The 27959-nt window shown below is 49.9% G+C and overlaps 2 protein-coding genes across 2 annotated transcripts; both read left to right on the top strand.

The window, feature by feature from the left end:
- The first annotated feature begins 563 nt into the window (after window positions 1-563).
- Window positions 564-20290, top strand: st14a (ST14 transmembrane serine protease matriptase a). Its single transcript, XM_066710996.1, has 19 exons — window positions 564-933; window positions 9968-10127; window positions 10257-10384; window positions 10504-10574; window positions 10722-10882; window positions 11213-11248; window positions 11500-11734; window positions 12445-12587; window positions 12985-13082; window positions 13280-13389; window positions 13560-13693; window positions 15017-15121; window positions 15320-15427; window positions 15591-15704; window positions 15811-15933; window positions 16454-16637; window positions 16819-17090; window positions 17291-17427; window positions 17683-20290. Exons 1-19 carry the CDS (start codon window positions 889-891, stop codon window positions 17842-17844), a joined length of 2526 nt encoding a protein of 841 aa, XP_066567093.1. The 5' UTR covers window positions 564-888; the 3' UTR covers window positions 17845-20290.
- Window positions 20291-23982: 3692 nt separating this feature from the next.
- LOC136754838 (lipase member I) lies at window positions 23983-27801 on the top strand. The gene is made up of 9 exons (XM_066711010.1): window positions 23983-24333; window positions 24528-24636; window positions 25101-25202; window positions 25390-25497; window positions 25606-25773; window positions 26123-26215; window positions 26703-26814; window positions 27113-27295; window positions 27538-27801. Exons 1-9 carry the CDS (start codon window positions 24199-24201, stop codon window positions 27689-27691), a joined length of 1164 nt encoding a protein of 387 aa, XP_066567107.1. The 5' UTR covers window positions 23983-24198; the 3' UTR covers window positions 27692-27801.
- Window positions 27802-27959: the final 158 nt, after the last annotated feature.

Here is a 27959-nt window from a genome sequence, read left to right on the forward strand (position 1 = left end):
AATAGTGATACATTAGCAGTAGTCGTATTACAAAGCGTTATGTCGCCCATTGCGCCTTCCGTCCAATAATAATATTATTTTATTGAATATAGCACTCTTTCACACCGAGGTGCTTTACAAGTTAAAAACAAGACACACGTGCAAAGGATACAATAAAAACAATAGATACATAAATAAATGAGTACAATACCATAAGGACAAGAATAAAATACAATAGAGTACCAAATGCAGTAGAAATTAAATGTTTTGAGGGCAATTTAGCTTTATAGATATTAAGGCTATTCGCCAAACAGCAGAATTAGCCTGAAGTTTTCCCCCAGTTTACGCGTCGTGATCAGCTGCCCCACACGAGTTGTTAGCGCCCCCTCCTTTTTGTGCTTGGTGCTGTGCGCAGGTGTACTACAGACACGGCCGAGGTATTCGTGATCGCACACAATGCAGGTTATTCTGGCTTCGACGCTCTTTCTCTCTCGGTCCCACCCTGACCCTCCCACCCGCTCAGGCCCGGCCCGGCCCGGCGTCACCTGCGCGCCGCCCCGCCCCGCCCCGCCCCGCACAGCCCCGCACAGCACAGCCCCGCACAGCCGCGCCAGCAGCGCATTTGCACAGGGAGCGGGACTGCTTTGCGCCTTTGTGAGTCGGAGCCACGGCGGACACAGACCCGGGATAATCGTTTCTGTGGCATTTGAGTTTGTACACACAGTGTACAGTGTTTCTGTTTGCGCGCCTCACCTGCGCCTCACCTGCGCCTCACCTGCGCGGCTGCACTGGATACAAAGACACCCCGGCATGCGGAAGTGAAAGGTTTTTTTTAAAAGGCACTCTCCACATTTGAAAGTAGTAAAGGACAATATATACCAAGTCGACCGGGATTTCCTGGACCTCAGGATGGATCCTATGGATTCGGGAATGCGATACAACCCCAGATCTCCGGTGAGCGTCATTGTTTCCTGTGCTTAATAATGTTACTATGAGTTCTACTGTTAATAGTGAGCAAACACACTTAGCACACGCAGGTGATACACAGTACATAGTACATGCAGAGTAAAGCTCACTTTACTTCAAAGCATGACTTGATCTGACCGGGTCTTCAATGGTGCGCCGCGCTAATGAGGTGATTGTGTGTTAATTTGTGTTCTCGCTGTGTTACATTACTAACTGCTGACTGGTTTTCTGTGCGGTTACTCGGTTGGTTATGTCCTCCTTCCCTATCCCGTAGCTGTGTGCGTATTTGCAGCCTGGTTTGTTTGTGATCCAACTGTGCCGGAGCTGTTTCAGAAACGACAGGGGTGTCTGGTGTTTCCTGCGCCGTGAGCTCGATGAACCGGTCACACAATCACGACTGCCTCTCTAAGCCCGTCTGCAGTGGGTTGCTGAAATCACCCGGTGGTTTGCGATTTACTGAATGTAATTTCTGTTATACAGATGTGTGAGTGACGCACAGTAGGACTTATTTCCAGTCTGAGTCAGTCCAGGTTTTGCGCACACTCATGCAAGCCAAGATGGGCAGAGCCCGGGATTAAGACATAATGTTCAGAGGACATTTGCATAAATACACACACAGGCTTGAAACGATGTGAAACCCGTTTGCTTTCCCACTTGGGGCCATTAGCTCCGGATGCTACAGCTCGGCAGACCTGAACTGGGTTCTCACTTGATGCAGCAGGACTGGGCCTTCGCTCTGCAGTCCCCGCTGTGTAAGGATGGCACGGCCGGGCGGTGTCAGAGTCTGAATCCCAGCAGCGCAGGTCTAGGACAGGACTTTCGGGGACATGGGGAGGGTGTGAGCGCTGCTGTGGTGTAGTGAGGGGCCCTCTGTCTGTCTTGATCACTAGTCTGGTTCCCACACAGGGTCTGCTGCAGTGCTTGACCATACCCTTCAAACCAGACAACCAATCAGCTGCACGATATGAAAGTTCGTCCATTGGGCAGAACATTTTTTGCCCTACATTACACAACCACACCTGCCACAGGAAATACAAGTAACCCCTCGACACGTCCCCATCTTTGCTTGAGAGGACGAGTTTCTTTTCGGTCTGTCCTGCCAGTTCTCCCTTGTATGTAATGAGATAATACACACAATATTATCTCCCCATGTGTTACATTTAAACACTCCCTCACCGTCGGATTGGGGCCTTTTTAGCTCTACTGGCGCGCACTGGGCTGCTGTCTACCACAATACTGACTTTGTGCTCCTCGTGCATTTTTGAGTTGAATCAGTTGCCTTCCTGTTGCTGCCGTTGTGAAGGCAATTTCCCCACTGGCAGAACTACATACAGGAGCAACCATTTTGGCTCAGTTGTCCCGAATCCTCTTGTTGACGAGGAATCGCAGCTATTGCAGGTGATCGAGTGTGTTGAAAACGCATGAACTCGGGAGTCCCAGCCGGGCGATTGGAAGCTCTTTTAATTTTCCCCGCTGTGCTGCACTCCCAGCTCTGGGACAGGGTGCATTGTGGGTAGATGTACAGTTGCTGCGTGCGATTTGTTCTGCGTCCCTTCCTCTATCCGTGCAGGGGAGAAACTGGGTCAAGACCTCTCCTGTTTGTGTCCACCGCCCCCCGATGGCCCTGTCACTCCGAGCTCCCGGCCCTGCGTTGGTGTGTAAGGGTCTGGGTGACGCCAGTCGTCAATGAGATTAAATGAAGCTCTTCTTCACGAAAGGCAGTGAATGCATACTTGCTTTAGGATCGTCTTGGAGTCAGGCTTTTTGATTTTTTCCACAGCAGCCTGTGACCACCTGCTTTAACACATTTCCTGTCACACTGTGTGGCTAAATCTGTAAGCGTATCGAAGCGTATCCTGTGTAAGACCTGGCATCTTAATCTTTCCACCAATGGGCAGGCGTTTGGGTTTTAACGGTACGGTTGCCAAAGCAGAACCGGTTTCATCGGTGTTGAGTGCTGTTCGAGCTGCGGGCTGCCACTGCCATTGTTTTGACGAAGAAGCAAAACAAATAGGTCTTTAGTGTTATTTTAAGCTGGCATCTGTCTACGCAGATTAACTCGCAGGAAGGTGACAGGCACCGAGTCCACAACAACCCCAAGCTGGTTAAACCTGAAATGCTGCAAAACAAATCCTGCTGCATTATGCCCAGGAAGTGCTGGGGCAGCTGGGTAATGAGGCGAGAGCTCGCCGGCTGTGGCAGCCTCTGTGGCTTTCAGGAAAACAATCACTTCCTTCTCTTTTATCTGTTCTTTGTGGGTCAGTGTTTACACGTCCGTCTACGTGAAGCTGCAGTACAGTGTGTGAAGCATTGATTGGGCAGGTGTTTGGTCAGGGAAGGGTTAGGAGGACGGGCACTGCAGCGATTAATGCCTTTGATTTTGTTGTTTGTCTGTCTGATGCCTGAACGTTTGCTAACTGAAGAGAGTCTACAAGAGCCTGTATTGTAATTCACCCGCAGTGGGACCAATGGAGGCCTGTGGAGAAATGGGAAAGGATATGTTTTTTCTCCCATCTTCTTCCTTCCAAAAACCAGAACTGATGTCGGTCAGCAAACCAGTAAAACGGTCAGTTTAAAAAAGATGACCAGTCCTTCCAAATACATTTATTGAAGTCTTTCTTTTAATACAAGCTCAGATTTATCACTTGTCTTCTAAATCCACCCAAACGGGCTCAGTGTATTTCAGTGACACTTATTCATGAGCAGCCGGCAAATGGACAACTTTGCGTGCGTTCCCCTGACCACCGCAGGCTAATCAGTAATCAAGCCAGTGAATTACCAGCCCCCAGTGAAGACAATACAGGAACACACAAACACCACAACGCCTTTCTCTGCCGTTATATTAAATTGTATCCCAACATGCACCCTCCCTGCTAATGGATAAGACGGCCATATTTCAGTGCTGTGAAGCCAGACGTCTGTAAGTTTTCAAAATGCAAGTCATTCACTTTGAGCACGAGGAGACTTTAAACTCGAGAAAACAAATACTCTTCCCTGTTTTATGATTGTCTGAGTGCCCTTTGGTCTTCTCACCAGCATCGGAAGCTGGTATTTCGTGCCTGTGACCTTATTCAATGTGCTCTTTACTAGGTAGGCGTAGGGATCAAACACTGTGTAAATTAGCCCTGTATAGATGCTGGTCTGCTTCCTCCACCACGAGTGACGTGTATACCCTTCACCTCGCTTCCCTTCTGTGGCTGTATGCCCTGCTGCCCTCCAGAACCAGCCCTGGGCGCTATATACAGCCCCGGTCGCCCTCGGGCATCCTGTCACTGTGGAGTTTTATCTTCACGCTGCCAGGTTCCAGGCTGGTGGTCTTTCCACTCCAGCTCTGCCTGCAATTCCTTTTGCAAGTCCAATTCCTGCAGAGTCAATGGAAAAAAGGATGGGAATTGGAAAAAGTTTGGTTGACCCCCGACCTTGCCAGCTTCCACTTCTGTTTCAATGCAACACGGAGGAGGAAGCATAGCAAACTCCTGCTTCGCTCTGCTCTTTCTGGTCCAGGGTGCAGCCTGCGGTGTCCACCCTCCTGCCAGAGGAGAACCCGCTCGCTCCCGCCGCTTGGAGTTGAGCAGCAGAGCCTGGGGATTTGACAGTTACCCGGCAGGGGGGTGGATTTGATTTTAATTTTTTCACCACCCCTCTTCTGCATAAAATCATGAAAGAGGGAGTTCATGTCTACAGTCCTACAGTGTCTCCTCTCTATCCTCCTTCAGGACAATCCAGGTGACCGCTTGCATCCAGTCCACAGACTACTTCCCTGGCACACGGACACAGAGCAGGGACAGACACGGGGAATCGTGCTAATTTCCCGCCCCCCTCCAGGATCAGACTTATTTTGATTGTAGGTTCTTGCCGTGCTTTTTACACTCCAGTGTCAGAGCCGTGTTTCCCCACATGCGGCCGTGCGTTCCTGGCCACAGCCGCTCAGCTGCCAGCCCGTCCGCTGCCAGCCGGTCAAGCCCGTTCACGTCCGCCATGCAGGAGGGTGTTTTTGGGAGGGGCCCGGCCTGATGCACCCATCGCTCCACTTGTTCTTCTCTCCTTTGCGATGCGTTGTTTCTCGGGGATGTGGCGGAATGCACTAGTGGCAGCTGTTCACAGACCACAGGCACTCAAAGCGTTGCTCTTGCTTTTCCGTCTTCCCCTTCTCCCCTTGGCTGATGTTTCTTCACCCCAGGTGCCCGTGATCTGCTCTTCCGCGTCGGCCAGTGCAGCCTGGCACATTGCAGGGCCCACATTGTAGGGCCGTGTGAATAGGGGTGAACGTCTGCTTGTGGGGAAACTATTTGGAGTTAGTATCCAGGTAAAGCTGCTCCAAGCAAAAACTGAACTTGGAGGCTACATTTTTGTGGGAAAATAATCGCTTGTTTTGCTGTTGTCTTGTTTGTGAAGCTGCTGTTCTATTGCCACAGTACGAGACACAGACATTGAAAATTAGGACAGCAGGACTTATTGCATGTCTTTTGAGGTTTATTTCAAATCCTCTGCAAAACAGAATTATTAATATTACAAAATACAGGGAAGAGCTATATTGTATTATAAGTAATTTTAACATTAGTCCAGATCCCAAAATGTTTCACCAGTTTTGTCATACGTGGGGAAAAAAAAAAAGAAATAAACAAAAGCGGGTGCATTTGGAAAAACGGGTGAAGGACAGTTCGACGTTTTTAGAGAAAATCATGTTCGGTCATCTGTAGTGACCACTTCGAAGGCGGTGTGTAGATACGGTGCAATGAAAGCTCTGTCAAATTCCCAGTTACTATCAGGCTGTGTGTCGGTCTGTCTGACCCCTTCTGTAAATGGGCTTCAAGGTTTCTACAGACTTTGAATTTTCTGTCCATCAATATTATATTTATTCCAAATACTCATGAAATAATCGTATAGGATGTCTGTCCAAAGCCAGGATACCAACGACCCAGCCATCTCGTGGTAAAAACAAAGATCTACAATGATCTCGATTTATTGCGTGCCCTGAATATGTAATTTTATGATGGTTATTCTATAGGTATTTATTTAAATTATATATGCAAGATCTAATTACTCTTGGAATACATTGGGGGTATCCGTGGCAAGGCAGGTACCGTGTTGGGATAGCAGATGTGAAGCCCAAACCCGTTTATTAACCACCGCACTAAACAATGTGCTGGCCGAAATAAAACCAATGCTAACATAATGGGAGAGGAGTCCACCGGTGAATGGGTGACATGCAGGCCAAGGAGGATGTGAGATTAGTTTTATTGCAAGGAGAGCGTGAGAGTGAGAATTGGACCGTTTATATGGAAGCTGGAGGGCGATGCCTTGTTGAACGACTTGACCGTGATGAAGACCCAATTGGAAACGCTGGTGGATCTGTGCGATCCTGACACTCGTGCCTCGCTGACCTTGCGTTGGCCCAGTGGAAGCATCTTACTGAAGCGCTGCCGAGCTGGATAGACTGGTTCTGCCTCTCCTGTAGAAGAGACTGCACCTCTCTGGCACAATCTTCCGAAATGGCTAGAAAAAGAGGGGAAAAAAGGAGTGGGCGCAGGGAGGGTGGTTTGTGACGAGGTATTTATGTCGGATGCGGACCTGGGATAGTGCAGGACGGGACGGAGCAGGACACCGCGGGGTGGTGGGGCACAGATTGTCCGAGTGATGGTTGCGCGTCTTCTCTGTGTGACGGCCGTGCTGGGGGGGTGTGACGAGTCAGGGCTGAGGATTGCCGAGTGGGCAGACAGCCAACAGCCAACGGGCCGTGCTGATTCACTCTGTCAGCTTTGCCTCTCTTAAGGGTTGGAATCTCCAGTTCTTCTTGAAAACCCCTCCGTTTGAAATCTGCGAGGGCTGTTGCTCTCGGCTCATTTCTCCAGCCAGCATCCGAGAGTTGTAACGGACACACACATGCACACTTGGACCTTTGCATGACCACACACACACACAGCACAGACACTACAGTGAGGGAAAAAAGTATTTGATCCCCTGCTGATTTTGTACGTTTGCCCACTGACAAAGAAATGATCAGTCTATAATTTTAATGGTAGGTGTATTTTAACAGTGAGAGACAGAATAACAACAAAATAATCCAGAAAAAAAAACGCATTTCAAAAAAGTTATACATTGATTTGCATGATAATGAGGGAAATAAGTATTTGATCCCCCTATCAATCAGCAAGATTTCTGGCTCCCAGGTGTCTTTTATACAGGTAACGAGCTGAGATTAGGGGCACTCTCTTAAAGGGAGTTCTCCTAATCTCAGCTCGTTACCTGTATTAAAGACACCTGTCCACAGAAGCAATCAATCAATCAGATTCCAAACTCTCCACCATGGCCAAGACCAAAGAGCTGTCCAAGGATGTCAGGGACAAGATTGTAGACCTACACAAGGCTGGAATGGGCTACAAGACCATCGCCAAGCAGCTTGGTGAGAAGGTGACAACAGTTGGTGCGATTATTCGCAAATGGAAGAAACGCAAAATAGGGGGGCGCCCTGTCCTCCTGTGATCGCTGGGGTGTGACGTGCAGCAGTGAGGCAGGACAGGGTGGCGTTTAGGGCGTCCCTGCGTTCCTCGGGCCTGCGCCGACTCGCTCACAGCAGTCCGTTTGTTCGAGGCTCTGTCAGTGGCACAGGAGACGCTTTCATCTCGGAGGAACATTCTCGCTGTTGGCAGCGGCACAAACCAGAACGAAGCTGTTGGCGTTGTTTGATAGGGTGTAGTACAGCTCCGTCCCATCCTTGTCTGCAGTGCCTGCTGTGGTGCAATGCTTTCGATCAACATGCTGTGACACTGTGTGTGGGAGGAATGTGGCAGCCGTACCGATCTGCTGTCCCAGTTCATCCCAGGAGTGTTCCGTCTACGGGACTGAGGTCGGGATCTGAGGCGGGCTGAGAAGCGTCTTCAGCGCCGTCCTGTTCTCCCTGAACCCGCTGTGTTCCACTCTCCGCTCTGGGACAGGGTGCATTGTGGGTAGATGTACAGGGGCCCCTCATTGTAAAACCCCCTCAGTGCTGGCAGTGCCCTGTGGGCCCCAATATTATTACACTGCACTGGGCTGGGCCCCTCATAGCACTTGTTATGTCTTGATCCTGTCAGGGTGCGTGTGTGCGGAGGAAGCAGCAGTCTGCGTTGTTTCTCTTGGGTACGGTGTGACGTGCTGTTTCACCCCAGCCCTGGCCAGTAGCCACCCCTCCTCGATTCACTCGCCCCGTGTGCCGTACCGCTCGGCCCTGATCGTTAGACAACACAAATGCCAAAGATCCCCTCAGTTTCTCACTGACTTTTATAACCGTGAGGATTTTGCCTCATTTTGAAATGCAGTGCGAATGATATGTTGAAGAAACTTGTTTTATTCATCTCTCATGATCTGTCAAAAATCAAAAATCCCAAGCAGTTCAGTTAAATGTAATGAATGCAGTTGCAAGTCAAACGAATGAGGGGGAGTTGGGAGATATTGAGTGGATTCAAAAAAGTGCCTCTCTCGGGTCCTATTAACTTCTCCTCAGCTGGGGCCCCTCTGGGGTTTGACGTTGTCTTAAAGTACACAGATCTGTTTTTGTTCCACTGTTATTACCTCCTATTCACCTACCCAGTCACATCTGTCTACGGCCCTAATCTAATTGCACCGTTGTGTGTCGCCGAAACCAACAGACTGGTTTCTGTGGTCAAGCGCTATAAAACATAACGTTTATCCTCTTGTGGAGAACCTTTTAAGTGTGAACACTGAGCGCTGCCAGGGTCTTTAGTGTGAGATGTTAGTGGCATAAACTCTCGACTCTTCTTGCACAGTAAGACCAACTAAGCCTTTTCCTTCTCCTTCTCCTCTCCCTCCTCTGCAGTGTTCTCAGATCAGGTCACAGTCGTCCCATTTTGTTTGCTCAGACATTCAAGTACCCCCCTCCCCCACCTTTATTAGTGTATTAGCCAGCCAGCACTGACCCGGGGCCAGAGAGACAAAATGCCCAGCGCATGCCAGACTCCCTTCACAGACCGCAGACCCGAGCCGCTTATTGACGCGAGCCCGCTGGACACAGTCGTCGCCCTTGTGTGTGTGTGTGTGCGTGTGGATTGGCGTGTGTGTCGTCTGGCCTGTGTGTCTGTGAGTAGCGGAGTGACGCAGTGTCAGGAGACAGTCCGCCCCTTCATCTGACTCTGCCGTGTTTACTTATTCAGGGAACCGGCTGGACCGCATTTTTGCTCTCTCCCCTTCTCCCTCTCGCTGTTCTCTCTTGCTCTGTGCTCCCTCTGTCTATTCTCACTTTCTGTTTTCACTCTCCCCGATCACTCATGCTTTCCCACTCTGTATGCGTCTCTTTTAAACTTTTACTTAAAAAATAAAATGACAAGTAAGAAACGATGAAAAAAAAAATTACACGGTTGACCGCCCACAGATCTTTTACTAGTCAGGTCGGGTCCAGTCTGTGTGAGGCCTTGCTGGGACCAGCGCCGCAGGCTCCGCAGTTGGGGTCATGCCCTGTTGATGGGCAGTGCCAGTAGGTTGTGCCATGCAACAGTCGCCTCTAGGGGAGGGTAAACGTTTAGTTTTTTCCCCTGTGTTGCACATGTGACCCAGATCCATTACACTACACTGTGTCCTGCCACCATGGCACCTCTTCCTCTCACCACACCGTGTACCAGTGTCCGTGGCCCCCCCTGGCAGGGCAGAGTGCTACTTTGGGCAGCACCAAACGGCCGAAAAATGTTCCTTAAAGGGTTTAAAGGGAGTTGCTCAAAGTGTCTCGGCACACTGAAGTCACTGTAATGTAAAATACTTCCCAATAAAACAGTATAAAACACTGAAGTCACTGTGCCAGGTAATGGAAAGCCCCCGAGTCCTTTCTTCTGAGGTGCTAGCTTCAAGCTAATAATAGTTTTGCTGTTGTGTGATGCAGACTAGGTTCTCCTTGTGAAAGGCACTATATAAAAGGAACACATTACAGCGAGCATGGCAGTGTCAGTTTACTGCAGTGAACAGGCAGTGTGTCTCTCCTGTATTAACCCCCCCTCTCTCGCTCGCGCTCTCTCTCTCTCGCTCGCTCCCGCAGGACCCGGACTGGGATCCTTCGCTGCAGTTCCTCCCGGCCTCGGACTCAAAGCGCCTGGAGAAGAAGAAGGGGCTGTCGAAGAAGATGGCAGTGCTGGCGGTGGTGGTCCTCGCCGCGGTCATCGCGCTCATAATCGGCGTGCTGGTCTGGCACTTCCACTGTGAGTCTTCGCGTGAGGCGGTCTGTGAGTGAGGGAGAGAGGGTGTGAGAGTGTGACAGGCGAGGGCAGATCTTGCCTGGTCAGCCGACAGAACAAAACGCTCAACATTCTTCTCCTCCCGGTTTCTAGTCCGTAAAGCCCGAGTGCCCAAGATCTACAGCGGCAGCCTGCGCATCACCAACAAGGACTTCCTGGAAGCCTACGAGAACCCAAACAGCACAGAGTTCCGGGTGCTGGCGGAGAAGGTGAAAGGCGAGGTGAGGGTGGAGATGGGGGACAGACCCTGTCTTTTGTTTTTCCATTCTGTAAATGTCAAAGACAGTCCTTTCGTATCGTTGCATGCATTTAATTTGTTTCCCTCTTTCATCACTTGCAGCTGAAAACCATCTACAGCGGCAATCCCCAACTGTCCAAATACTACACGTCCTCCACCGTGCATGCTTTCAGGTAGGGCTGAGTGCCAGGTCAGCCACGTAGACAGGCGCCCAGACACCATGTCTCTCTCCCTCTCTCCTCCACTGAAGACCGTATGACTGAACCGCACACATCCGAGCTCAGAGTTCCCGTCTCTAACGCTCTCCATCTCTCCCCCAGTGAGGGCGTGATCGCATACTACCTGTCCGAGTTCAACGTGCCGGTTGGGCAGGAGGCCGCGGTGGACAGCGCCATCGTCGCTGTGGACAAGACTGCGAACGCGAGGAAGGCCAGCCGGAGATTCACCGAGCATCTGAACTTAGACAGCGTCGTCTCGGGAGGTACAGAGTGGTCCAATCCTCTCCATCCTCACGGGCTCAGTCCTCTTCCCCAGCAGCCGAGTCCTCTCATGTTTCATATGGTCACAATGAACCTCGCCACCTAATCTGAAATATATGCATTACAGACTCAAATATATCCTGTGTATTTAAAATATACAACCAAGGGGCCAGTTTATTTATAAATGCTTCCATATGGGTTAATCCAAGTCATTTGATATTTATGGTGTTGAATTCACTTGGCCCCTGATCTTTGGGGGAAAAGCCTTTTAAGATTAAGATTTTTATTCAGTTTTTTTAACGGTTTCCCTTTTTTCTTCTCCTGTCTTTCAGCTGTGGACCCCCGCATGGCCCGGGCGGCAAGACAAGGTGAGAAGTCCAAGCTGCGGCACGGAAAGCATCCCAAATGAAGTGCACACAGGAGTAGCAGTCCTTATGTGAACTGAGCCTGTCTGCAGCCTGTCTTCCCCTGTTTCTGCTCCCTCTCTCCATCACTGCTCTCCGTTAGTGGTCCTTCTCTGCTCTCCTTTCTCTATATCATTGCTCCCTCTCTCCTCCATTACTGCTTCCTCTCTCCCTCTCTCTCTCTAATCAATAATCTCTCTCTCCCTCTGTGCCAGGGAGTTGTAGGCACTACATCCACGCCCAGGCTGATAAGACCCTGACCCTGCAGTCCCCCGGCTTTCCCGACACCCCCTACCCCCCCAACACCTACTGCGAGTGGCAGCTGCGCGCCGACCTCCGCCACTCCATCAAGCTCGACTTCATCACCTTCAGCCTGGAGAACGACTGCTCCAAGGACTTCATCAAGGTGTACGACTCGCTGGTGCCCCTGGAGGCTAGAGCCATGTCCGAGTGAGTCCACCGCACCGCATTTGTATCTGATGACATTCTTCAAAAATCTGAAGAGGGGGGTGAAGACCCTGCATAGGAAAGCTGAAGAAAGTGTTTTGTGATAATTATATAATGTTTTATATTAATAATAATATGCAGACCAAGCAAAGTAAATGTATTATGGTAGCAACAACCATTTTGCAAGTTGTTCAGAGCATACCCTCTAGACATTCCTGTCAATAATAGAAAAGATCAAACTGCCGAGAGAGAGAGGGCCCACAGTTGTTTGTTAAAAGTTTGTGGACTTAATCTTTTCTCCAGGTTGGCAGGAACTGTTTTTGTTAATGAGCAATTGACAGTTGTTAAATAAGATCCGTGGGATCAGACCTTTCCTAGTATATCAAAGGAAGACATCTGTTCTTTGGATGCCACACCTCTTCCGAGGAAGACTACAAGGGTGAACATTACAAGGGTCAGAAATCTGACCTCGAGATCACACTCTGGCAGACCCCGGTCCAGTCCTGCAATGTATATAAGGCTGACCACATGTGCTGTTCAATAAGTCTCTGCTGAGGTAGAGTGCTTCCATGTCGGGCCCCTTCCAGGCCTGGCATGGTAAATGTATTTATTTAATATCTATGCATCCAGACTGGGTTCTTCAGGGGAAAAAAAAAAAGTCGGACTATCCCAGCGGAGAGTGTAACCCCTCCCCCCACGCCGTGTGTTCACAGGAAGTGTAGCTTCTTCGGCCCCAATGAACGGCTCTCCTACATCAGCTCGGGGAACGTGATGCTGCTCACCCTGGTCACCAACGAGTTGAAGAACTTCCCCGGCTTCAGGGCCAACATCGCCCAGATCCCACAGGGTGACCCAGGTACTGCGTACAAAAGAGAGAGACGCCTCGGTACAGAGAAGGAGCTCTAGTCTGATTATTTAAACAGTCGTACGTTTGCCTCATTAGTGCCGAACCCTGTTTCTGCCGTTCTTATCTCATACATGCATTCTCGCGGTGCCAGGCAGTTGCTGCTCATCTTCGGCCCATCACAGACTATGGCTTTCTCCAGTTGCTTGTTTGACCACTAATTTACATTGTACACAAGTGTTTTTCAGCAGTGTATATAAAGCATTCAGAAATGTATCTATATTTTTCCCTCGTCACCGATCATGTTGTTTCTCCCTTGCCCTGCCCGGTCTTGTTACAACGCCACAGTCATTCTATTGAGCGCCAGTGCAAAGACCCCACTGACCCGTGTGTCTTGGTCTCTTCTCAGCGTGTGGTGGTCTGCTGACCGGAGACATCGGCAGTTTCTCATCGCCCAACTACCCCGGGTTCTACCCCACCAGCAAGAAGTGCGTCTGGAACATTAAGGTGGGCAGAGGGCATGACTGTGCTGGAGAGAGTGAGGGGCAGAACTGCCGTGCTCCTGAGCAGAGATTATTAGTCTGTCAGAGAGAGGGGCGCTGCGCTGTGCTGCTGATAAATGAGCAGGTTAGGCCAGATGAGAGATACTAAGGACTGAGTGACCGATTTCTCTTTCCTCTCCTCCTCCTCCTCCTCTTACACAGGTCACACCTGGCAAGTACGTGAAGGTGATCTTCAAGCAGTTCCTGTTGTTAGAGCCGGGGGTGTTCCCCAACCAGTGCACCAAAGACGTGGTGGTGGTCAACGGTGAACGGTGAGTGTTGTCCTCTCAGTGAGGGCCAGTGGGGCCCTGCCAACCCCCTGAAATTCCAAATATTGTCCTTGAGATTGTCACCCGTGTCTTAATGTCTCGCTGTCTCTTCCTCTCTTTCCTCACCCCGTCTCTCTCGCTCTCTTCTTACCCTTCCTTTCCCCCTCTCTCAGGTTGTGTGGAGAGAAGCCTGAAAACACAGTCGTGTCCAGCAGGTCCAACGAAATCACGGTGACCTTCACCTCTGACGAGACTTTTGTGGACCGCGGCTTCTTGGCTGAATTCAAGGCCTTCGATCCCTCTGACCGTGAGTCTCCTCCCCGCCGTCTCCCTCATACTCTCTGACTGGCTCTACCCATCTCACTTACCTTTTTGATATACACTCACCTAAAGGATTATTAGGAACACCTGTTCAATTTCTCATTAATGCAATTATCTAACCAACCAATCACATGGCAGTTGCTTCAATGCATTTAGGGGTGTGGTCCTGGTCAAGACAATCTCCTGAACTCCAAACTGAACGTCTGAATGGGAAAGAAAGGTGATTTAAGCAATTTTGTTGTTGGTGCCAGACGGGCCGGTCTGAGTATTTCACAATCTGCTCAGTTACTGGGATTTTCACGCACAACCATTTCTAGGGTTTACAAAGAATGGTGTGAAAAGGGAAAAACATCCAGTATGCGGCAGTCCTGTGGGCGAAAATGCCTTGTTGATGCTAGAGGTCAGAGGAGAATGGGCCGACTGATTCAAGCTGATAGAAGAGCAACTTTGACTGAAATAACCACTCGTTACAACCGAGGTATGCAGCAAAGCATTTGTGAAGCCACAACACGTACAACCTTGAGGCGGATGGGAACAGCAGAAGACCCCACCGGGTACCACTCATCTCCGCTACAAATAGGAAAAAGAGGCTACAATTTGCACAAGCTCACCAAAATTGGACAGTTGAAGACTGGAAAAATGTTGCCTGGTCTGATGAGTCTCGATTTCTGTTGAGACATTCAGATGGTAGAGTCAGAATTTGGCGTAAACAGAATGAGAACATGGATCCATCATGCCTTGTTACCACTGTGCAGGCTGGTGGTGGTGGTGTAATGGTGTGGGGGATGTTTTCTTGGCACACTTTAGGCCCCTTAGTGCCAATTGGGCATCGTTTAAATGCCACGGCCTACCTGAGCATTGTTTCTGACCATGTCCATCCCTTTATGACCACCATGTACCCATCCTCTGATGGCTACTTCCAGCAGGATAATGCACCATGTCACAAAGGTCGAATCATTTCAAATTGGTTTCTTGAACATGACAATGAGTTCACTGTACTAAACTGGCCCCCACAGTCACCAGATCTCAACCCAATAGAGCATCTTTGGGATGTGGTGGAACGGGAGCTTCGTGCCCTGGATGTGCATCCCACAAATCTCCATCAACTGCAAGATGCTATCCTATCAATATGGGCCAACATTTCTAAAGATTTCTAAAGAATTCTTTCAGCACCTTGTTGAATCAATGCCAGGTAGAATTAAGGCAGTTCTGAAGGCGAAAGGGGGTCAAACGCAGTATTAGTATGGTGTTCCTAATAATCCTTTAGGTGAGTGTATATATTAACTCTCTCCATCCCCCCCCCCTGCAGCATGCCCTGGGAAGTTCAAGTGCAATAACGACCTGTGTGTCAGTGAGTCTCTGAAGTGCGACGGCTGGAACGACTGCGGGGACAACAGCGACGAGAAGAAGTGCAGTGAGTGGGGCCTGCCTGTCCGACACAGACTGACACACCAGCACGCCGCACAACACTCACGCCCTCACGGAGGGACTGCACTCTCACCTATACACTGCACGTGTGCATCTCGAGCCGTGACGCTCCCCCACGCCGTGACACTCCCACAGGCTCCTTATTTTCATCCCCTTATGCTCTGTCCCATCCGTCTCTGTGCAGGTTGCAGTTCAGACCAGATCCAGTGCAAGAACTCGCTGTGCAAGCCCAAATTCTGGCTGTGCGACGGCGTGGATGACTGCGGAGACAACACTGACGAGCAGCAGTGCGGTAAGACCGAACTGCCTCTAACTTCAGAGCAACACTTCTGTTCTGTTGGCACGAGGCGCCCCAGTTCAGGGGTGGGGTGGGGCGGAGTGGTGCGGGGCCCCGTCTGGGGTGGATCTGTGTGCAGTGGGTGGGACTGATCGGCCCCTTTGTCTCTCTCTCTCAGGCTGCAAGGATGGAGAGTATAAATGCCGCAATGGGAAGTGCATCTCGGAGAAGATGAAGTGCGACGGACAGGACAACTGTGGAGACGGGTCAGACGAGTCCGAGTGTCCGAAAAGTAAGCCTGTCCCATCTTGGGTTGTTAATCTCACTAGATGAGTTTGCCGCCGCGTTGAGGGTGTGCGCGTGCCGAGTCTCACCCCTGCTCTCTGCCCCGCCTCCAGGTTCGGTGGTCCAGTGCACCGAGTTCACCTACAAGTGCAAGAACAGCGTGTGCATTACCAAGCTCAACCCGCAGTGCGACGGCATGGACGACTGCACTGACGGATCGGACGAGCAGGACTGTGGTAAGGAGGACCCCGGCACTGCGGGGCCACACATAATGCCGAGCTCCAGAGCCGGGATGTTAGTCCTGGAGGGGCCGCTTGGCCTTCTGGATAATATTCCATTCAATCGTGGCCTTTAGACGGGCTTCTTTAAAGGTGGGGTATCATCATAATCATTTAATTTTTACAAAGTTGTACCTACACTTTCTAAATATGTCCTGAAAGTTTAATTCACATCCGTTGCTTATAAGATGGGGGGGGGGAAGTTAGACAGTTTAAAAAAACTCCTGTACCCAGAATGCGTGACGCTACACCCAGGTATTTCACTGATTTAAACCACTGGCGCTCAATGGCCGATGACCGTGAAAGCGATGTTACTGGGTCGGATATTTCGTGTGGAAGTGTTGATGTGGACAACAATTCACCCCCACAGTCCCGACATCAGATGCAGCAGAGCAGGATGACGTATACACTTTTAATTGTATTTTATTTGTTTAATATGCGGTGACGTCACGCATAAATTAGTCGTTGTGTTTTGCAGAGTGCGGCACCCGGCCCTACAAAACCTCGCGCATCGTGGGGGGCCAGGAGGCCGAGGTGGGCGAGTGGCCCTGGCAGGTCAGCCTGCACATCAAGGGCTCGGGACACGTGTGCGGCGCCTCCGTCATCTCCAACCGCTGGCTGGTCACGGCCGCCCACTGTGTGCAGGACGACTCCAAAGTCCGGTGAGTGAGCCTTCCTGTGTCACTCCGGAGAAGAGCAGCTCGATGCTATGGAGGCCTCCCGACAGCTGTGCCCTCTCTGTCCCCCCGCTGTGTCTGGTCCTCTGTGTCCCCGCTGTGTCCGTCCGTCTCTCTCTCTGTGTCCCTCGGTGTCTTGACGTTCGCGCTGCGTGTCTCTCCACAGGTACTCGCAGCCCTCCGTGTGGGAGGTGTACCTGGGCCTGCACACGCAGAACCAGCCGGACAAGAACACAGTGAAGACGGGCCTGAAGCGCATCATAGCCCACCCCAACTACAACCACTACACCTTCGACAACGACATCGCCCTCATGGAGCTCGACAACCCCGTCACCCTCAGCAAGCTCATCTGGCCCATCTGCCTGCCCACCTCCACCTACGTCTTCCCCGCCGGCAAGTCCGTGTGGATCACTGGCTGGGGCGCCACCAAGGAGGGCGGTGAGTGACGGCCTGGTGCGGGTCTGGTGTGACCACTGAGCGCTGCCCTGTGTGGTCCTGTCCCCGTGGGTAGCCCTGAGGCAGGACATGATGCTGTGTCTGTGGGCTCTGTTGTGGCTGCCTGTCCCGCCATCCTCCTTTGTCTTTTTGTGAATGTGTGGCTCTGTGCTGTGTTGACGCGCTCTGTGTTTGCTCCTCAGGCTTTGGCGCCACGGTGCTGCAGAAGGCCGAGGTGCGCATCATTAACGACACCGTGTGCTCCAGCCTCATGAACGGACAGACCACCTCCCGCATGCTGTGTGCCGGGGTCCTGACCGGGGGGGTAGACGCCTGCCAGGTAAAGCCCCTCCCCACCACCTCTGTGTGTCTCCTCCCTCTGTCTGTCTCTCTCTCTCTTCTCCATCTCAGCCTCCCTCTATCTCCTACCCCGTCTCTTACTCCCTTTACCGTCTCCTCCCTCCCTTCCTTTTTTTTTTTTTAACACTTGCCTTGATCATTCTCCAGGTTTCCTTCTCTCTTCTCTCTGGGTCAGACTCTCTCTCTCCCCCAATCTAACACCCTCTCTCCCTCCCTCCCTCTCTCTCTCTTTCAGGGTGACTCGGGAGGTCCTCTGTCCAGTATCGAGGTGAACGGGCGTCTGTTCCTGGCCGGGGTGGTGAGCTGGGGAGACGGCTGCGCCCGCAGGAACAAGCCTGGCATTTACACCCGGGTCACTCAGTACCGCCAGTGGATCAAGCAGACCTCCGGACTGTAACACAGGGAGGGAGCGCGGAGGGAGGGATGGGGATGGGCGGCTGGGTGGCTGGGTGGCTGCCGAGACCCTTCCTGACTCATCCCAGAGGACCGTACCTGACGGTGTCCCACTGTCCATCCACCCCCTCGTCTCTCCATACTGGAGGATGCCAGTCGCCCCCTCCTGCGGGCCAGATTTTTAAAGACTTATTTAAGATTTTTTGTTTTCCCATTGTTGTTTTAACCTTGGGGGAGGAGGAAGGGAAGAGGGGCTGTATTTCCTTTTAATTATAAATGTGTAAATAAACCTGTTGATTTATTTTCCTATCTCTCTCTCTCTCTCTCTCTCTCTCTCTCTTTAAAATGGGGAGCAATCTGAAACCAAATAATTCCCCTTTTTTTTAAAAGAAAAGAGCATGTGTCCGTGTCAGTCAAGAGTGACCCAAGTGTGCTGCTACGGTCTGTAACACCCCGGTGCCAACAGAGATCGCCCCTTTGCCGGGCTGGATCGAAAGGGAAGCTACCAAGTGGCTCTACTCTGAGCATGGACCGGGCCCTGCAGTCCAGACACCGCTGGCTCCATCAGTACTGGCACAGTTGTCCAGAATATCCCAAAAACAATACTGGCTGCTCATGGTGCTCTTCATAGCAACCAGCCCAGACACGGCACGGTACTGGGAGGGGGCAGCAGACTTCAATTCTGTGTCGAATGAAGGAGCTCGGTGTCGGCAGGTCTTCTCAAGCTGTGATGTCTGTGTGGAGAGTCGGCTGGCACTCCCACAATCCCCTTCCCTCTGGTTTTTCAGGGATTTTTTTAGTTTAGTTTAGTTTTAGTTTCTGTAAATAATTGTAGTACATTTTGTATATGTTTTTTTTTGTTGTTGTTAGAAACCATTTTAGACCGGGAAGACGAGAAGATTCTCTTGCTGTTTTTGCTGGGGTCCGGTCCCGGGGCCGGTCTGCCGTGGGGTGTAGTGCACTGGCAGCTCGGTGGAGGGGGACAGATCATGGTTTAGACGATCACAGTGCATAGGGACTTCACTGCGGGGCTCCGAGAAACTCTTTGCACTGTGGCACTGCCCTCGGGATCGGCACGTCCGCTGCGGTGTTAATATTTCAGTGCGACTCACTGGGTGTGGTGTATCCGGTGTCACTTCTGTATCCCATGGTGCAATCTGGACACATTTCTACAGCTATAACTGAGACGCTATTGTAGTTCCCAGCCTGTCTCGCTCAGTGAGGCACTAGTGCTGTATAGCGCCCGGCCTTTGTGTCTCGGTGAGGCACTAGTGCTGTATAGCGCCCAGTCTGTGTCAGTCATTGCAGTCTAGGCAGTGTCTTGTATGCCCACGGACGTAGGCGATGCTTAAACACAAGAGTTACAATAATGCTGATAACCTTCAATATAAAAAAATGTAAATAATCACAAATCGTAACCAATAACTGTAAGAATGTAAACTTACTTGATGATATGGAAATGGTTTTGTTGTCCCTTTTTTGCATACTTTTATGTTTTCAAGTTTCTTAAAAAAAAATGTTTTTACAAATATTCTGCTCAGACTGTAATAGGTGCCGAGTGCTGTGTATTTGTTGTTGAGCAGCATGTCTGTCAATCAGGTGATTTTATTGATCCCTGATTTGTATTTGAAATGGGTGGTGACTGGTTTAGTTCTTGTTCGCTGTTTAAGGAATCGGAAGTGTATAGATGAGTGCAGCAATGCATTTTTATTTGTATAGTGCACTTCAGGACGAGTGTTCACAGAGCATTTGCACAGATTTCCAGCAGTCAAAAAATACTTGGGGATGTTTACGGACAATTGAATTTAGGTTTTAAGTGTGTGCGAACGGTTTTAATGGCAAGAGTGGGTGGATTCGGTCATTTTGTCGTGTCAAAACCACGACAGCTGTGCATTACTGATGTGATGTAATATACAGTAATAGCTCAGAGACCAACCTTTGGTAGTGTGTGTGTATATTAATGTATATGCACAGACATACTCCTGTGAATATTTTCCTTACTTTGATATTGTTTTAATTACAGCTCTGAATCGTTGCATCGGCTAAGATGGTGTATTTGTATAAAAGTGTTTATTTTTTAATGATTACCAATCTGAAGTCACGGTGTAGTTAGTTAGCCAGCCTAGCATGTAGATGTAGTGATTTCTATTAATATATAGGAATATGTTATGTATTTTGTTTTTATAGTGTGTGCGTGCGTGTGTGTGTGTGTGTGTGTGCGCGCGCAGGGAGAGGGACACTGTCCTGCAGGGCCGTGACTCGTCTCTCCCCTGTGTCAGTGTTGACTGCACTTTTCTCGACGTGTGTAAAGGAGACCCCTGCCCTCCCTCCTCACGGGGGCTGGGTTGGCATTCCCACATGTGCCTTACTTAGAGACTGGTGTACAGACGTGTGATTGGCATTATGTTGATATTGCAGAACAATTGAAAATAAACATGAACTGGAGCATTCTTCGTCTTGTTTTTCTCACCCAAATCCAGTTCCACTGTTGACAGGCAGGGTCTCTCTCTCTCATTCAGTGTCTCTAGCTGCACTTTCCTATCCGCTGCTCTCCTGGTGTCCCTGTGATTTAAGTCTCCCTCTTCTTTCCTCCTTTCATCAAATCCTTTGTCCCCCTCCACATCCCCATATCATTTTTAAACATTTCTCTCGCAACACCTGCTCGATAAACTAAGCTTTAGCCCACTAATGCATTGATTGGCGTTAAGTTGTGCATCGCTGTGCCTGTACGAGATTACTATATATACTTTCCTTTTCCTATTCTTGGTTACTATGTCTATAAACTACAGTAGTATAATTATTTACAGAAAGTGTGTGATCTCTTTCTGTGAATGCATAGAAGATAGATTGATGAAAATAAAGCAAAATAAGATTGAGCGACTCTTTTGAGGAGGGACATTTCAGAAGTTGGTTTTAATTTGGGTTCAAAGGAAAAAATAAATGACTCATTCATACAGATACCGACACGCACACCTGTTGATCGCACGTTATTGATGTATGTATGAGGAAAGATCAGAAGAGTTTCGAGATATCGCAGATCAATGATAAAACACTGACTCGGCTGCTCGCACAAAGACCCATTCTCTGCGCCTTTGCATGATGAACCTGTCGAGCGCTGATAAGGCTACACAGGCGAGACGCGTCCCACCCGGAGCGCCATAGCAGCCCTGCGCTCAGGCCGAGGAGGAGGATGCTGCGAGCCGTGTGGGTTGTGTGTCTCGTCTCTGGATCTATTTCAGGTAAGGTGTTCATACAGAAACCATCATAAATAACAAGTATTCTAGCTGAGTGTTAAGTTTCCTTTCTCGTTCGTGTTTTAGTGTGAATTTGTCAGGGCAGGATAACATTGCATTTGGTTAATAAGGCTGTTGGGGTTAAAGGACTTTCCCAGTAACCGTATTACATTATGACAGGCACTGAAAGACAGTTAATCCCACACCTTTGCGATTTGCTTCTTATGTGCCTAGGCCTATTAATACCCAGTATAGAAACACAGTAACCCCGACTTTTTAAAATGAAACATATTTTTAAAGTCTTTGCTACAAATGTGAAGAAAACGTCTATTTTATGGTATCCAATTTGTTGAATTTATTTACTATTTTATTTTCATTGATTTAATATAAAAACTCAGTAAGAGTTGCAGAGCAGAACTCAAAGGCTATCTATTTTATACAGCAGCCTGGTGGAAAGTGCGCTGAGTGATACATCTGGAGAAATTAACTACCAAACAACTTAATTGTGTTTCATCTCCGTTCTTTTTTTATTTTTTACAATAGAGCAGGTATAGACAGCACTCAATCTCCAAGTTCATTTCACTCCACGTGTATGAACGGCCAATTCACAAATACAAACATTAGAGCACAGCATGGGAATTGATATGGACATTTTAATATGAATGCAATATAACAGAACCAGTTCTCCTCCCTGCAATGTATTTTCATAATGACCTTTTCAAATAGAAATGTTTGCCTTTTTGAAATGCGGGCTGCACTTTCATTTTCGGGTCCAGTAATCAGCACTTGGCCAAAAGGCAAACCTGCTGTAGACCTTAAAATCCCCTCGTTCCACTTTCACATTTTCTAATGTCAAATATGAAAAACATGGCACTTTTCTACAAATGCTGGTAATGGAGACGCTTACTTGCTCAGACAAGAACACGTGTCTCTTGTACAATTTGAGGAACCTTCTATATGCAGTAATTCTGTTTCATACTTATCTTTTATTAATGCCACTTCTAGGTGGGCAAGTCATTCAGTTGAATTTATTGAGTGGTAATAAAAGACTCGGTATATGACATTACAACATTAAACGTTCATTATAAATCTACATGTTTTATAGAATATGCAAAGTATATGAAGCTTTTCTATTTCTGACATTTCTACTGGAAATAATATAAAACAGTTTAAATAATTTGAAATATATATCACCTAAAATACTGTTTATTGGGTTAAGTATTTTACATTGCATGAAATAAAAACAATTCAATATTTAATACTTATGATTAAAATCGTTAAAATACCAATCCTTAAAATCACTTAAAATTTTTAAAATCTTGTGATTTTTAACCAAACTAAAACAATTAACTTTAAAATAAACGTGCTCAAATCAAATAAACAAAACGTGATAAAAGCAAAAAATTGCACACCAACAAAAGAGTCAGATACATTGAAAATAACTGAAAATGCATTGAACAAATTAAAAAAACAATTAAAAAGGAAAAAATAAAAAACAAACAAAAAAGGTCCAATGCATTTTAAATTAAACCCAAAACGGTCAATGTATCTGACAACAAAATATAACAAAACTATACCTAAAAAAACCCTAAACAGTGTGATTTAAAAACAACTAAATCTTTAAAAACAATTAAGATTCATTATTTAAAATCTTCTTTTAAAAACAATCATTCATAAAATCTTTAAAAGATCTTGGACTCGGGCTCCAGCAGGGGGAACTAACCGTCCCCGGAGGTGGGTCCCATCACGGGATCCTGAGCTCCCCCAGATCTTGTATGCGCCAGTTCTTAAAGGCTTCCTCCTTGCCCCTCTGATGGACCTCCAGATTGACGTAGTCTTTCACAAACACCATGCCCCTCCGCGCGATGACGATCGGGTCCAGCTCCTGCTTATTGAACAAACATATGTTCCGTCCCTCCCACAGTGCCTGCTTCACTGCGCAGACGACACGCCACCAGCACCTCAAGGTAGATGTAGAGATTCCCTTGGCTGGACCGTATAGGATCTGCTGGGCGGTCGCCCGCGCAGGAACGGCGAACCTGTGGAGGAACGGAGAAAACAGGAGCCAGACCCTGTGGGCGGAGGGGCACTCACTAAAGATGTGAGCCTCCGTCTCCTTCCCCAAGCAACCCTTATAGGGGCAGGTGTCATAAGGAGCTATGCCCCTTCTGTGCATAAACACTCGGGTGGGGAGACACCGACTCACAGCCATCCAGGAGACATCTTTCTGCGTGTTCGTGAGGCAAACGTGCGTAGCGTTAGCCCAGATAAACCGGCAGGTTTCGGGAGGGAAATCTTCTATCCGGCTGGTCTCCTGGGCAGATCTCATCTGACTACAGATGGTCTTATAATCCCAGGAGGCCAGCACGACTTTATGGAGGCCTACTTCGAGCGCAAAGGCTCGGAGCGCCCTGTAGAACGGCGGGGGGTCCCACGAGTGCGGCCTGGTGTTGTCCATGGCGCAGAGGCCGAATGGTCTCAGGCTGCTGGCAAAATAAAAGCGGTTCATGAAACTCACTTTCTTGCCAGCAGCCTGGATGTTCTTAACCACATAGGCCAGCCCCTGCGCCTTTATCAGCCGCACAACGTCCGGGACCCCCCTGCCTCCATCCAGGGTACCCTTCACCATCTGCACTCTTTTCAGCCTCTCCATTTTGCTCCCCCAGACAAACCGAAATATAATTCGGGTCACTAGTTTTGCGATAACCTTGTCTGGGGGGAAGATCATTCCTACGTAGAGGAGTATCGGGAAGAGGATGGCCTTTACGACCAGCACCTTACCAGCCATCGTCAAGGTCCTATATATCACCTAAAGCCAATAAACATAACTTGAACAAAATGTGTGTCTACTTCCCTGCAAGAATGCAGTCTGTCTCTCTCAGCTGTAACCCACACCTCTAACCCCTCCAGGTGGGGCGGCGTCCCAATGCTCTGATTTCCAGTCGGCCGCCGGCCCCACTCTGCAGCTGAGGCTCTTGGGGTTTACCCCCGGGGGCGGCCCTTGCGGGGTGCCCATTAATTTGACCACCGGGCTCTCGGGGGCCACATGGCAGGGCGGGCTGCCCAGCGTGGTGATCGTGCACGGCCGCCGCCCGCCTCGTGTGCGGCCCGGCTGGGTGGGCACCATGGCACGGGAGCTGCTGGCCGCCCACAGGGTCAACGTGCTAGCGGTGGACTGGCTGGCACCGCGGGGACTGGGCCTGGTGCCAGCAGCCCGGGAGGCGGGCAGGGAGGTGGCGCAGATTGTCCGGACCCTGCTGGTGAGCGCAGGCTTTCTTTTATAGACCATAATGTTGATTATACTATTATATTATATATAGTTTTTAATGCTTTGTCCTTAATTAAAAAAAAATGTAAAGTGATTGAAAACGAGCTGGTTTAAATGTGGAGGGAGGCACAGGGTTGGTCCTCTTGGGGCTGACAGTCCATCTGTCCTCCACACTCTGTCCTCCAGGCCCACGGCACCGCCGCCCACAACTTCCACCTGATCGGCTTCGGCGTGGGGGCTCACATCGCCGGGAACGCTGGGGGTCTTCTAAACGGGACCCTGGGGAGAATCACAGGTACTGCACTGCAGTCAGGAGGGAGGGTTGTGGGTCTGGAGGAGGGGAGAGGAGAGGCATGAGAGGGAGAGGGGGGAAGATAGGAGAGAAGGTGGGAGGAAGGGATGGGACAGTGGTGAGAGGACTGGGTCTTTTATTTAATTGTTAATCTTGTTTTTAGTAAGGAAAGAAAATGTGTAAGGTGGCATAAGAACAAAGGAACATCAGACAGGTGACAAACAGAGAAGTCCCCTTATGGCCTGGCTTGCTCTCTCGGTCTCTCACTAGCTACCCTGTCCCCAGAGTCTCGCCCTGCTGTTTCCTGAATCAGTGCCCACATTGCGCTTTAGGCAGCTTGTTCCAGGCCCCCGCCCCTCTCTGTGTAAAGCAGCGCCTCCTGTGGTCTGTGTCTATAGTTCGCATCAAGAGCTGGGAGTGAAACTGGGTTCAGGAGATAAATGCTCTAAACCTCCCATTCTCTCCAGGTCTGGACCCTTTCGGACCCGGGTTCACAGACGCTGCCGCCGGGGTCAGACTGGACCTCACCGATGCCCAGTTTGTGGACGTTATTCACACCAACTTCATACGTGTGTGTCTTTACCTCCTTCTTCATCTTCACATGATTCTCATTCTCCTTAACGCGTTCACTTCTGAAATCCCCATGTCTGTCTCTGTCTGTCTTTGTCCCTCTGCGTCTCTGTCTGTACGACTGCATGTCTGTCTGGATACATGTCTCTCTGTCAGTTAATCTGTCTGTCTGTCTGTGGGTTTCAGACAATGAGCCCATAGCAGCGCTGGGCACCCTGCAGCCTCTGGGACACGTGGACTTCTACACAGGGAAAGGCCACCAGCTGCCCGGCTGTCCCCCCAGCCTCCTGGACAGTGAGTGTGTCCCAGTGTCTGGGCTGTCTTACCTTGTAATACACTGTGCTGTGTTGTGCAATGCTGTCCTGTCCTGTATTACACTGTGCCGGCTGTCTGTCATTGCAGGGGAGCGCTATGTCCTCTGCAGTCACACCCAGGCCCACCAGCTGTTCTCCAGCTCCATTCGCTCCAGCTGCCCCCTGGTCGCCTTCCCCTGCCTCTCCCGACTCAGCTTCGAGAGAGGCCTCTGCACAACTTGCCTCAACGGCAGCCTCAACAGCTGCCCAGAGCTGGGTGAGACACTGAGACACCTAGACACAGAGACACTGAGATACTGAAACACAGAGACACTGAGACAGAGATACTGAAACACTGAGACACCTAGACACTGAGACACTGAGACACTGAGACACCTAGACACCGAGACACTGAGATACTGAAACACAGAGACACCTAGACACAGAGATACTGAAACACAGAGACACCTAGACACTGAGATACTGAAACACAGAGACACCTAGACACTGAGACGGAAACACACTGTGATCTCAAATGACAGGGAAACTGAATGACTCTGACACACTGAGGCAGCAACATAGTGAGACTCAGTCACCCCCTCTCTCCCTCTCCATCTCTCTCTCAGGCTATAACACCAGCTGGTTGTCAGCTGACCGACCCGTCATGTTACAGCAGCTCACCGCCCTATTGGACATCGGCCCAGCCCCGCCCTTCTGTGGTGAGGCCCGCCCTCTTCCACACCTGTACGCATGAAATCATTTCTCAGAGGGACTGATTTTAGCTGATGGCATCCTGGAAATAATGCATTCGGAGCCCCAGGTTCTGTGTAACTCAACAGCCCCTGCAGCGCTGATGCTTACACAGGAAAAACTGCAGGCGCTGTCCAGATGGCCCACAATGCATCAGCCACAATGACCATGTTTGAGCGCCTCTTTATTAGAATATATCTGGCAATATGGACGTGAGGGAGGGAGTGTTGGATTGTGAAGCTCCACTGAGCTGGCTGAGGTAACTTCTCAGTTGGTGTTTTAATCCTGTGTGGAGTGACGGCAGGCAGCCCTTCAGTGCTCAACACACTGCTGCTGTATTTCAGACTGAAGGTGTCAATGCTTCAGGGGGCGGTGTACACAGTCTCAGTGAGGTTTGTCCATGTTTAAAGAATGAATTCAATATCTCACCGATGCCCCTCTGTTCCTGTCTCCTAGTCACCCAGTTCCTGCTGGAGCTGCAGGTGGGGGGTGTCACCCCGCTCAAAGCCTACCTCTTCGTGCAGCTGAAGGGCTGGGATGTGCAGACGTCCTCTATGCTGCTCACCGGGTGAGTGGGCCGGTCCCGTCCAGCCGCGTCTATAGTTCACATTAAAGCAGCACCTGTGAGGGACCTGCCACAGAGGCCAAGATGTGTCAGTTCAGTTCCGATTAAAAGCTATGCTGGATGGAAATGCTCCAGCCCTCCAGGACAGGATTTCAAGAACCTTGGCCCCCTAGCTAAAATATGAACTAGCAATCATTCCCGTCGGCCCTGTTGACTAAAGACCCAAGCAGGAAGCGTGCCGGTGTCTTCTCCTGTCTGAGTCACTGTGCCGTCTGCTCTGACCCCCTCTCCTGCCCCCCAGTGCCGATCCAGTGCAGTTCTCCCCAGGGAAGGTGTACCGCTTCCTGGTGTCGGCGGACCGAGACGGGGACTTCAGCTCCCTGCGGCTGGAGTTCTACACCCAGCGCTACCTGTTCCTGGAGTGGAGGAAGAGGAGGGTCCACCTCAGCCAGCTGCTGCTCACCAGGCTGCCCCGGGACAAGGGGTAAGAGACAGCCGCCTAGAGCGCCCCACTCAGAGTAGCAGGGGTTGAGGGCGCAGGGCTGGACAGAGCTTGACAGGTTGACCAGCTGACTGAAATTCTTCCCTTCACACCAAAGTTATTCTATGTGAGGCAGATCAGGGGGTGAGGTTCACAGGGCTGATTTTCCTGTAGCAGCTATTCATCACAGTCAGAAGCCGCCACCAGCTGTCCCTCAGTGCCAGCTCTCCCCTCTCTCCTCTCAGGGTTTCCTACTACGCCTACGATGTGACAGCGACAGAGGGACGGACCGAGGAGGTGCATCTCGCCAAGCAGGTGGTCACAGAGGAGGAGGGGGAGGACGAGGACAAGGAGGAGGACAAGCTGTGGGGCGGAGGAACGGAAGGGGTGAGGAGCTGAATTTGTCCACAAGCCAATGCGAAACTCCGCGTTTCAATCCAGTGAATGTGGACCAGTCTGTTGATGATCTGTACAGCCCATCGTCTTCAATAAAAGCAACGAGAAACTGCTTCCCTCTGTGTGTCACTGGTGCTTGTTCGGTCGTGTGTCTCTCTTTATCTGGAACCAGCCCTCTCTCCCCAGCTCCTCTGTTATTGCAAAGAGATGCACAGATTTGCTTTCTTTCAAATCATCCTGAGCCGCGGTGCAGTGGACAGTTCAATGCCGG

Source organism: Amia ocellicauda, chromosome 1 (assembly GCF_036373705.1).
Source record: "Amia ocellicauda isolate fAmiCal2 chromosome 1, fAmiCal2.hap1, whole genome shotgun sequence".
NCBI classification, from domain to species: domain Eukaryota; kingdom Metazoa; phylum Chordata; class Actinopteri; order Amiiformes; family Amiidae; genus Amia; species Amia ocellicauda.